We start from the raw sequence: 12500 nt of genomic DNA on the forward strand, positions 1-12500 counted from the left end.
GTCATAGTGATGTATCATATGTGCGGTAATTCATCTCTGCTAATTCCCTGTTCAATTCCCACAAACAGAATTTAAAAAGCTTGCCTAGTTTCGGAGAATTTTTTAGGCGATTTCCATTAGCGGAGATATTTTGATATCAACTTTGTTTTTTCTAGGAGGAATTTTCAAAATCTGAGATGGTTACTGTCTGTGCAGGGTATTTTTTACATATATGTGCCAAGTTTCAGGAAGTTTCGATGAAAACTGTAGGCTGTGAAACAAAAAAGTCCACAAGAACAACAACGTGAGTAAAACTTAGAGATCCTCCAGGAGGATCTAAAAATTGCTGTTATTGACATAGAGGATGCAAATGGGCACGAACAACTTGCACAACGTGTTGAATAATGTGGTGTACAAGACACTGCATCAACAGTGGTAAACTTCTGGAATTTTTTGTTGTTATTGCTCGTAGACTCGATGACATTTTATGTCATCAACCAATCAAATTTGCCACGAGTTGACCCTGCACATGTTCTTGGTGTTTTCTTTTTTTCTCTGGTTATGTTGTTATTCAGGGGGTGGGGGGGAGGACACCGAGAGGTACTCTTTTGAAATGGTTTTGATTATTATTATTCTGATTCCATGAAATTTGTAAAGGACTTGCAGGCCACATCATTGATCGGAGAAACTTGAAACTTTGACCAACTAAGACATACCACTTGACTTGATACATATCCTAAGGATGGCATAGGTCACATGACCTGTCGACCATATTGGATTTCATGAAATCTGTTGACCTGCTTCTCCTTCATTTTTCAATCAATTGAGTTGAAACTTGGAATACATATAGTCCACCTAAGGGTGAAGAACACTTTTCTCAGATTTTTTTTTTTCTCCTCCCCCGACCCCCCCCCCACCCAAGCTTATTAACATGCAGTGGGTAAAATTAAAAAGTGCTGACTCGGTTTTTTTGATTAACACTGTATTGTGATTGCATGAATGTTGTATCGACCTCCAGGTTGAACCGTTGATCACAGGAACTTGAAACTTTGACCACCTATAGTGTACCACTTGAGTTGACGTATATCCTAAGAATGACTTAATAGGTCATGTGACTTGGCGGCCATAGTGGATTTCAGAAAAACCTTTAAAATGCGCATCTCCTCCATTTTTCGATCGATTGAGTTGAAACTTGGACCACTTGTAGTAAGTATGCCACTTATGTTGATGTATATACTCTGATGGATGACAGCGTAGATCACATGACATGGTGGCTATATTGGATTCAAAGAAAACTCTTAAAATGCAAGTTGGATGTCAGGGGTATTACAATCCCTGTTGCTGACCCTCCAATCAACTGTGGTCCACCTTCGCTTGTGGAAACACAGGCTGCGGTCAACCGGTTGAAACGGGGTAAAGCTCCAGGGATCTGTGGCATCCATGCTGAACTTCTCCAGGCTGGTGGAAATGCTGCACTCGTGTCGTTGCATGCAGTTTTGTGCTCTGCCTGGAACACAGGCACCATCCCAACTGACTGGAAGAGGGGCCTCGTTGTCCCTCTCTGGAAAGGGAAAGGTGATCGCCAGGACTGCAACAACTACCGAGGGGTGACGCTGCTCTTGGTGCCAGGCAAGGTCTTTGCTCGGATAATTATTGATAGGGTTCGCCACCATCTGCTTGAGCACCAGCATCCAGAGCAGTCGGGCTTTTCACCAAAGAGGTCAACGATTGACCGTCTCCTTGCTCTTCGGGTCCTCACTGAATGCAGCTGAGAGTTTTGGCAGGGGCTGCTTGCAGCCTATGTCGATCTCTGTAAAGCGTTCGATTCAGTGAATCGGGATGTCCTCTAGAAGATTCTTGGTCTTCGTGGGGTGCCACCAAAACTGATCGATCTGATGTCTGAACTCTACTCTGGTACTGAGAGTGCAATGAGACGTGGTGGTACCATCTCTGACTTATTTCCAGTTGTAACTGGAGTTCATCAGGGGTGTGTGCTGGCCCCCACACTTTTCAGCACTTGTATGGATTGGATTTAGGGAGGATTTCAGAGAGATCAAGCTGTGGTGCATCATTTGGGAATGTCTAGATCTCTTACCTTGATTTCGCAGATGATGCAGTCATCTTTGTGGAGCCTTTAGATATCCTTTTGGGAGCCCTCGAGGTGCTGAATGAGGAGTTGGAGCTGCTGGGATTATGGGTTTCCTGGGTCAAAACTAAGATCCAGGCTTTCAATGACATCTTGGATACCGGTGTTCTGTCTGTGCCTGTTTGTGGTGAGGATGTTGAGATCGTGGAGAGATTCACTTACCTTGGCAGTGATATTCATGTCTCTGCTGGCTGTGAGTCATAGGTCAATTGATATCTGGGTCGGGCCTGGGAAGTCATAGATTCACTGGATAATGGGGTGTGGCGCTGCCGTTACCTGTGCGGGAGGACTAAAGTCCGAGTCTTCAGGTCCTTGGTGCTTCCAGTGTTGCTCTATGGATGCGAGACTTGGACTCTGACCAAGGATCTGAGATGGAGAATTAATTCCATTGGAGCCAGGTCTCTTCGGAGAATCCTTGGCTATCGCTGGTCAGACTTTGTGTCCAACGAGCATTTGGTGAGGGAGACTCAAATGAGATTTGTTACCTGCATAGTCCGTGAGCATCAGCTGCAACTACATGGACATGTGGCTCGTTTTCCTGACGCTGATCCTGCTCACCAGATTCTCTCAGCGAGGGAGTCTCGTGAGTGGAAGAGGCCAATGGGCCGACCATGTGTCTTGTGGTTGCAGCAGGTTGATCGGCATCTCAAGGAGATGGGGGATGGGCCAGGCATCTGCCTGGGGGATGGCCAGATGGAGGCCCCTGGAGTACCGGCGGAAAGTGGACGCAGTGACACGCTATTCTGGCACATGCTCCCATACCTGACCTGACCTGACCTTAAAATGCATCTCCATTTTTTTTTTTGACCTTTTGAGTTCAAACTTTGCATAATCAGATCCAGGCTGCTGTTGTCAAGACGTTATCGTGCAGTCGTCCAATCAGAGTGGGGTGTTTCGGTCCCTAGCATCAACGCCAGCAGTTTTCATTAATAATAATAATAATAATAATAATATTATTATCGTATTTATCTCAAGACTGCATGGCGAAAAGTTCGATGAACTTTTTTTTTGTATGAAATATTGAGGCTCATGCAAGGGCAAGGTGACCAAGGATAAAAGGGCCATGACGTGACACATGGGGCAACAGGTGTATAAGAGAGACCTCGACCACTTTAAAATTTTTTCATTTTTATATTTTATCTTTTGGCTTTCAATGACATCTTGTCATTTGTAAACTTGATAAAATGAAGAGCTTGATAAAACATCCAAAAACATCACTCATTCATCTGTTTTTCATGTACTTGTGGTTTTGTTGATTGCACAAGATCCATGGCTCTCTTTCTAGGGTTATGGCGAGTCGCAAACAAATGAGCCTGGCCTGATCGGTGGAAGCTGTGACGATGCATTGCCAAGAGGTGGCTGTGCTGAAAGTCCAACCAGCTTGGACAGCTCTCCCCTCGTGCCCTCCTCTTTTTCGATAGGCAAGGAACTTTTTGTTCTGGGCTTTTCCAGTCTTTTTCACATAAAATGTGTTTTCATTTGTTGATGCATCACGTGCATGTTTTTGTTGCATCCATTGCTGTTGCCTCTAGGGAGTCTACCTAGTACCGAGGACAATGCTCGTGCAACTGTGTATCCGGATCAGAACCCCTCGCACTACATGAGCACCTCCAGTATATTCCAGAACTATGCCATGGAGGTGAGCTGGGTGCTGTTTCTGACCTGAATAATCATTGTGCTTTTTGACAGTTTTTATTTTTTTTTGTGAAACTTTAAAAGTGAGAGCACAACATTTGTAATATCAAGATAATTCAGCAAGAAGGGATGAAACCATGTGTCTCTGCTCCAATGCTTTCTTTTCTTTTGGTGATTAACTTGAGCTTTTTCTCCATTTCCCCCACCCCCCAAATGTGGTTTGAGGATTGAGATGTTCCATCTGATTGTCATTTGTCTGTCCATTGTTGTCTCTTTTCATTTCTGGTCTCCTTTATCTCTAAAAGTTGTATTTTTTAAATTTTTTTTTTAATTTTACTTTTTCTCTTTTGTGTATCAGATCCTGATCTCGAGCTGCTCTCGTTGCCATGCTTGTGAATCGCTTGTCTATGATGAGGAAGTCATGGCCGGTTGGACACCAGATGAGTCAAACCTGAACACGAGATGCTCATTCTGTGGCTCATCCTTTGTACCGTGCTTGCATGTGGAGATCCACGACATGCGTGGACCAGGCAGGTTTGTTCCCCTCAAGATTAATGCAATTGGGTGAAGTTTCTACCTGGGATCGAATAGGATGATTGAAGTTGCCTCTGCAATGATGTGTATCTTTCAGCCATCTGCCATACAAAGTCCTGACTTTGTGTGCTACATGTTCAAATTTTTTTTTTTTGTATCAGCCATTCACTGTAGCAATTTGTCCACATGAATCCCAGGCAATTATTTGTGAGATTGAACACATTGGCACGTTGTTTAACAGTGACACACCGATATTAAATAAGGTTCTGTAAAAGACAGTACATTAACAGTGGTAAACTTCCAAAAACTTTTTTTTTTGTATCCAGACTTTAAAATCTTTCTTTTATTGCAATTGAATAATCTACTGAACACTGTAAAACACAAATCACCTTCTTATGACTTTGAAAAACTTCTGTTGAGCAGTACTTGCAAAAAGATTTATGCAGTCTCATGCCCCAAGGGCAGAGAAACTGAGTTTCAGCGTTTGGACAAATATGGAGGTGTCTCATTGCTTGGTGCAAAATGCAAAGCAACAGTTTAAAAGACCCTTCCTGTGTCCATTTTCTTAAGACTACATGGCATAAGGTATTCTAGGAACACTCTTGTCCCTTTTTAAAATCAAGTTTGGACCACCGTTGATTAACCCTCAAGGCCCTGTCACACCTTGACGATTTAGCCAGCGTATGCCTGACGTATGCAAAATTTGGCTAAAACGCTGGCACACATCGAATACGTTATGGGTAAGTTTGTATACGTTAAGAGCACGCTGGCATACGTCGTAGTATGCCGAGCTGTAAGACAAATTTTCCATGCTTGAAATTTTTCGACGTACGACACACGTTCCGCATACGCTGACCCTAAGTTGTAGGCACGTTACGTGATCGTTGACGCACGACACACGTTACTTGTAGGTTACTCATAAGTCGAAACGAGTCAGTGTTCCAGACTCCCTGGTTTTTTTTTTTTGGGGGGGGGGGGGGTTGGTATGACGGTGATGTTAACACTTTGATTTCTAGTGTGGTTATAATATAATTAATAGGCTGCTGCTCAACAATTTAAATCGTAACCGCACAAGAAATCGAAGTGTCAACATCACTGTCATACCGAAGGAAGAAAAAAAAAAAAAAAAAAAAAAAAAAAAAACGGAGTCTGGAACACTGACGCTAACCATTATCTTGACGTGTTTCGACTTATGAGTAACATGTGTCAACGGTCGCGTAGCGTGCCTACAACTTGTGCCAGCGTGCTCTTAACGTATACAAAACTTACCCATAACGGATTCGACGTGTGCCAGCTTGGTTCGGCAAATTTTTCATATGTCTGCATACGCTGGCTAAAACGTCAAGGTGTGACAGCGGCTTCACACTTCGATGTCTTGTGCAGTTATGATTTGAATCGTCCAGCTGCAGCCTATGAATAGCCTATGACACGTGATCGTCGGCGATACGCTGCCGCACTATGCATAAGTTAGACTATCGTTGGGCATAGGTTGTGAACGCCGACAACACGCTCAGCATTCGTTGGTATAAGTTATCTATATGTGATTAAAACTTTCTGTGTGCATTTCTAATACGTTATGCATATGTCCAACACGTTATTTTCTGCCCAAAACTTTAAAAAAAACCATCAATAGTTCAGCGTACGCCAGCATTTTACATACATTTTGAGACCTTGCCATATGCTGGCTAAAACGTCAAGGTGTGACAGGGCTTTCAATTTGACATCGATCAATTGCAGAACTTTGGTTTGTGAGAAATGACAAATTTTCTTGATCACGCATGTTTCGCTTGAAGTCGAGCATGTTCTACTCTACACCGATCATGGAGTGTTGTTCATGCTATTGAAGTTATACTTTGGTGAATCCTGTGCAACTTGACTGTGGTGTGGTGAACCAAAGTTCGCAGGTGGCAGCCCAACAATTGGGATAAATCACCTGGCGTTCGCATGGACAAATCACTTTGTGTGTGGCCCATATACTGCAGAACAAAGGGCCAAATAAATGTTCATTTCCATGTCTTTGTTCCAACATTGTGGGTCCAATTTTTGCAGGTATTTCCTAAAGATGGACCAGTCTACTGAAAGCATTGCCAGCACGACGACAGGAGTTCAACACACACGACCTCCAGTGTCCCCAGTCAGAGAAACCGCCCATACCCCAGACATTAAATCTGACACTGTCGCCAAAGAAAATGGGTCAGTCTCTGCAATAATTTCCAGAAAGTATTTCTTTATTCCATACAGGTCAGACATCCAAAGTGATCTATTCTTGTTATGTTTATCATGGGATCTTCTGTGCAGGTTACCTGTGCCACATTTGACCTCAAGCCCCATTGCGAGGAGTGCCAGTGCCTCAACCCCACTGGTGGACCTCACCACTGGGTTTGGTCCACAGCACAGCTGTTCTGCCACCAGTCTACCATCTGTGATGCGGGACAGTTTGGTATGCTTCGTTACTTTTTCTCATCTTCCCCCTCCCCACCTATCAGTTGCCTTCACTTTTTGTCGTTTAAAATCGAGTTTTCCTTTATACACTCTGAATCTTGATCTTCCCAAAACTGCAAAATCCATCATGCTCATAACCCCAGCTTTTGGGTATTGTTGAAGTAGGATCCGCTGGGGTTGGAGGAGCACCAGGCCAACCCCGAGTCGGTCTCTGTGCCATATTTGAGCGTGCTGGTCCTGCGAAAGGAACTGGAGAACATTTTTGAGCATGAAGGGGAGGCGGTTGTGGCTTCACCGGCTTTTGTGGACCAGCACCCGATCCTGTACTGGAATCTCGTGTGGTATTTCCGCCGCCTTGATGTGCCCAGCATCTTACCTGGCCTTGCCCTCGCATCTGAGCACTGCACTCGTGGTGCTAAGGTAATATTTTATCACTTTGGTCCTTGTTAGTCATGAGCCATAATCTAGCCAGACAAATGTGTGGTTATTTCACATTCGGTATATTTGCAAAGGTATTGTGTTGAGGCTGGATGTCTGGACAGGTGCCCCGAAAGCTGCTTTCCCAGGACAGCAAGCTGGTGCTGGTGCAGGTCCTTTGGGATAATTTGAACCTGCACCAGGACATGCCTCGACCCCTGTACATCTTATGGAACTTGCAGAGTAAGTTCGGCCACGTTTATTTCACTATATCAATTAAACCACCCAAACGTACCTGCCCACCCATTGATTGACTTTCTTCCCTCATGCTCTTTTTTTGGATCTAAACAGCTTGTTGATGCTTGGAGATGTATGCACTAACCTTTCATGCTGCCCAGTACTGCCAACATATGGTGCATCAGCATTGCAGCAGTTTGTTTGTTAGTTTGTTTTTGTTGTTTATTTGTTTTTGTTTTTCTTGAATACTCTTCTCTACAAGTTCTGATGCCTTGACTAGAAAATACTCTTGACGGCTGTGGCAAGGGTCAAGACTTAAAGCTGAAGAGCAATAAGCGACCACTTATTGCAAATGCAAGAAAATATGTCGTGCTACAGAAAAATCACGATTTCGATCACGTCATCCTTCTCCCCCCCCCCCCCCCCCCACAAATATGAAATGTCAATTCTTCCTCTTTGGATGTGATTCAGAAAGGGTCACCTATTGACTGCATGCACATTCAGGTGTATGAGAAGAAGGAACATTTGAAGAGGGGGAGGGAATACGAGGATGTTTTAATAAACGGACCAAATAATGTGATGCACAGCATTTGTGCAAATTTGATCTAAAATATCATGATGAATGCCTTCAATAAGGGACTTGTTACAAACTTCCTTATCATGGCTTCACCCGTGGATTTGACTTTTGTTGGGTGTACAGAATTATCAACTATCCAGGCTGCTTCGCCTTAAAACAGATGCTTGGAATGCGGCCAACTCGTTCTGCTTCATAAAAAGCTCATTTGTTTCGGTCAGTTGGGGAAGAACAAAGACAAGATATGTTTCCCCAGAAATTACTACGACATTCGCTAAAGTTGCATTTGCTGCTTGAAGGTGCACTTTCCCCATAATTGTATTGGGGTCCCAAGCCAATGTGGTTGGAAGCTTGTTTTGTTTTCTTGCTGGGGTTTTAATTGTCACTATTATTCTGTCATATTTTGACATGTTATTGTTGGAGGCCACCACATTGATGAACAACTTCACATGGTTGTTGCAAGTTGAGATAAAGTGCATAATCCTCAAAGAAGAAGTTTGGTCCAAATGTTGGTTTTAAGAAAAAGAAATGCAAAACAAATTCTGATCAAAATCTCAACAACAAGCCTCGGCCCAATATCTCAAATAGGATGTCAGCACCGGCTCTCGACGTATCTTGGACAGCTCCGCTTGCAAACATCTGTCTGTGGCCTCAGGCTGCCTTTCTGACTTAATCCGCTCATTGGGTCAAAGCATTGCTATTCATGGACCGTCTTCCTTTCCTCCGAGTGGAAGTTGCTGTGCCCCAAAGCAGTTTCTTGGGGTCAGTCTTGTTTTTCCTCTGTTCACTCCACAGCATGTATTTTTACATTCACTCATTCTTGGTTACTCCCAAGATCAAGGCTTGCTTCCCATCTTCACTTTCTTTCATTCCTCTTTTCTGCCTTCTGGAGGTGGTTCCATCCCACCCACTCTTCCAGGGCTTTAAGCAGGTAATAAACCATCATCTTGTCCTCCATTTTGATTCTCGTTTTCCTTCCTTGACTTTTCCTTCGAGCCTTGACTGTTAAATTTGGGTTTTTTTAATTTTTTTCAAAAATACAAACATGCTCATCACGTGCATGCATATTCTGTATTCAAGCCAGTTTGGTATTTACCTGACCATTGTTGTGATCCATTTGTGCAAAATAAACAGCTGACATGATTGCTGTTTTCAACATCCAACTGCAACAGCACATTCTTGGACAGACAAACATGTGACCTCGAATAATTTGGATTTTTGATGCCCTGGTGCTGTTTTGAAAATGTGTTTTAAACAGCATGTTCTGATGGAATACTCATGTTGCTGTGCACGTTATTAGATAAGCAGCCGCTCCTAGGGCACGGGCTAAGCGAACAGCAGCTTCTGGATGGAAAAGCCCTCCAGGAGGTTGTGCGCTCAATTCAGAACAACAATGTGCTGCAGCCACTCAACCTGATGCTGGACACGATTGCCAAGACATCGGCACACAAGCGCTATTGGTCAGCACCATGTGCAAGCAGATGTATATGCTGTGCTGATTATTTGAGAAGTGTGGTTTGATTACTTGCATATCGGATATGTTTAAAAGTTCTTGTTTTAAATTTATTCTTAGGAGTTTGTACAGAGAAATACTGTTTCTCTCACTGGTGGCATTGGGAAAGGACAACATAAATATCGGTAAGCTGGACCGCCAGAACATTCCTTCCAATTTTAAATGTGCTGTTGTATTAAAAGGACACATTTATAAGGAACCTGCAAATTTGGAAATGGATAGCGAGTATGATATAGTTGCAGTGAGAGACATTATTTAAGGAGAGTAACTGGAGGACAGGATTAGAAGGTTAAAAGGTGTATCGGTGTGATCGGAAGGAGAGGATAGGAGGAGTAGCAATCTGGGTAAAGGACAGCATTTCATCAAGAGAAAGGGGCGACATTAAGGAAGGAATAAATGTTGAGGATTGTGTATGGGTAAAGATTAGAGATTGTAAAAACAGCAACATACTGGTGGGATGCTTTTATAGGGCTCTGGGTGTGAAGGAAGAGGAGGAAGGAGGAGTTCATGAAGAATTCAAAAGGACACATGGTCAGGGAAGAGTATTAATTATGGGGGATTTTAACTTGCCAGTGATGCATTGAATCCAAGAACAGGGAAAGGGTAGAGTGGATGAGGATTTACTAGTTTTAGTCGAGGATTGTTTTTTAACCCAGTTTGTAGATAAGCCCACCCGGGTGAGTGCAGTGTTAGACCTCCTTTTAAGTAATGATCCCAATATGGTAGGGGAGCATTTAGGAGCAAGTGACCATGACAACATTGTGTGTGCAAAGATTCTGTTCAGGGTTAGAGTTCAGCATATTAGATTTCAGGAAGGCAAACTTTGATGGTATGAGGAGAGAGTTGGGTGATGTAGCTTGGGAGACTATCAACAGGACAATCAGCATCAGAGAAATGGGAAACCTTCAAGGGCCAAATGTGTAAGAGTGCAGAGTAAGTACATTCCAACGAGGTGTAAAACCTAAAGCAGAAAGATGCCAGGGTGGTTGAACAGTAAGATAAAGATCGCTATTCAGGAGAAGTAGAAGGTATTTATTTTTTAAAATAACAGGACTGGAGTTAGTGATATAAATCTATTGGAGTAAACAGAGGCAAGTGAAGAAAATAACTCGGCAAGCCAAAATATAGTATGAGAAGGACATGGCTAGGAATATTAAACATAATAGCAAGGCTTTCTTTAAGTATATCAGGGCGAAAGAACAGGTTAGGACCAGTGTGGGCCCATTGAGGAATAGCAGAGTGGTCAGTGAGGAAAGTGAGATGGCAGGCTTATTAAACAGGTATTTTTCACTTCAACATTTACACAAGAACAGTTTCAGGAATTATCAATATCTGAATGTATCTATCGAGGAGGTGAGGAAGGGCTTTTACACAAGATCCAGGTTGGAGTAGAAGAAGTGAAGGAGCAGCGAGGAAATCTAAGAGTAGATGAGGCTCCAGGGCCAGATGATATGCAACCAAGAGTATCGAGGGAGGTGGCTGAGCAGGTAAGCGAGATGTTAACGGATATTTTTAAGAGTTCACTGGAGTCAGGAAAGGTACCGAAGGATTGGAGAGGAGCAAATGTAACACCATTATTTAAGAAAGTATCCACAGAAGAATTGGGAAACTAGAGACCAGTTAGTTTGACTTCAGTTGTGGGGAAGGTGTTGGAGACATTAATCAAGGACCATATGAGGAACCATTTAAACCAATACAAACTAATTAAAGGTAGTCAGCATGGGTTTACCAAAGGTAGATCCTGTTTGACAAATTTTTTAGAGTTCTATGAAGCAGTGTCTGATTGGGTGGATGAGGGGATCGGAGTGGACATAGTATATCTAAACTTGAAGAAGGTATTTGATAAGGTACCACATCACAGGTCAGCCAAAGTGAGGGCTTGTGGAGTGGTTGGTCAGGTCGCTAATTGGATTGCAAACTGGCTTTGTGGTAGGAAGCAAAGAGTGGCTGTGAGTGGGAGGATATCTTGCTGGGAGGATGTAAGTTGTGGTGTACCTCAGGGATCAGTACTCGAACCATTACTATTCATTATTTACATCAATCATTTGGATAGAGGGGTGAAGAGTAGGCTTTCCAAATTTGAAGACAACTCAGGAAGGACACAGCTGACACAGGGAGGGTTCAGCACAGCACTACGAGATTATTCCGGGCTGAGCTCGACTCTGCTACAAGGAGCGGCTGAAGGAGACGGAGCTTTATTCACGAGAAAGGAGGTGGTCATGAGGAGATATGATGGAGAGGTTTAAGAAAATGTAGGGTGTGGATAAAATGAGTGCAGATTAATTATTCAGCACAATAGACAATGATAGGACCAGGGGCCGTAGCCTGAGAGTGAAGAAGAGTTAAAACAGTAATTAGGTGAAGGTATTTTACTCAGTGGTTGATCCATGGAATGGTCTCTCTCGGAAGGTCGTGGCAGCAGAAACAGGAGGTAAGTTTAAACTGAAATTAGATAGGTACCTGGAAGTATTGCAGATAGAGAGGGTTAAAAGGATGTTGGCAGGACTTTTAGGCAGCTTGAGGTTGGATGGATAGTTGATTGTGTGTGGGTGTCATCAAGGGGTGCTGTCTGCTTGATGTGTGTTTCTTCCTAAAGAACGACTGTTGTTTGCACCCTCACACCCCCCCCAACTTTTTTTTTAATAAAATTTTTCTTTTTTAGATTTCAGGAGGGCAGAGTACAATTTGCCTGGTGTTTTGGGATTAATGTTGTCATCCTGCATCCAATTTCCTTTTGTAACCTGATTGTATTTGCTGAGTTTCACCCAATAGTGCAATTACGGGTATCCTTGAGCCTGGCAAAGTACGAGCGATGAAACCTTTTATTTTGGAGTGCAGATGCGTTTGACCGTGAGTACAAACTTGCCTACGACTGCATGGATCCTATCCAAGCAAAAGGAACTCGGAACAACGACCGGCCTCCGAGCGCACGCTCTTCCTGTTGTCGCCGAATCTTTGGAGAACCGTACCTGTGATTGCAAAGGACCGATGTCACAAGCAGCATGCTGGCTGCTCAGGATCAT

General features: G+C 43.3%; 1 protein-coding gene across 6 annotated transcripts in view; it reads left to right on the forward strand.

Annotated features, from left to right (window-relative positions):
• The window catches only part of LOC147030867 (C-myc promoter-binding protein-like), a 74872-nt gene that overhangs the window by 61204 nt on the left and 1168 nt on the right, over nucleotides 1–12500 (forward strand). For 5 of the 6 annotated variants that reach the window (XM_085875391.1, XM_085875393.1, XM_085875392.1 and 2 more), the window contains 10 exons: nucleotides 3411–3546; nucleotides 3658–3764; nucleotides 4119–4294; nucleotides 6344–6487; nucleotides 6593–6734; nucleotides 6902–7156; nucleotides 7279–7396; nucleotides 9265–9424; nucleotides 9538–9602; nucleotides 12316–12500. The exon at nucleotides 12316–12500 is cut by the window's right edge and continues 1168 nt beyond it. In XM_085875391.1, the coding sequence (XP_085731517.1) occupies nucleotides 3411–3546; nucleotides 3658–3764; nucleotides 4119–4294; nucleotides 6344–6487; nucleotides 6593–6734; nucleotides 6902–7156; nucleotides 7279–7396; nucleotides 9265–9424; nucleotides 9538–9602; nucleotides 12316–12452 (1440 nt within the window). In that variant the 3' untranslated portion in view covers nucleotides 12453–12500. Of the gene's footprint in view, nucleotides 1–3410; nucleotides 3547–3657; nucleotides 3765–4118; nucleotides 4295–6343; nucleotides 6488–6592; nucleotides 6735–6901; nucleotides 7157–7278; nucleotides 7397–9264; nucleotides 9425–9537; nucleotides 9603–12315 lie in introns of those variants that run through there. The other variant, XR_015056550.1, reaches the window with a different exon arrangement.

Source organism: Eptatretus burgeri, chromosome 3, assembly GCF_056783735.1.
Source record: "Eptatretus burgeri isolate ZD-2024b chromosome 3, Ebu_testis_v1, whole genome shotgun sequence".
In the NCBI taxonomy this organism is placed as follows: Eukaryota; Metazoa; Chordata; class Myxini; order Myxiniformes; family Myxinidae; genus Eptatretus; species Eptatretus burgeri.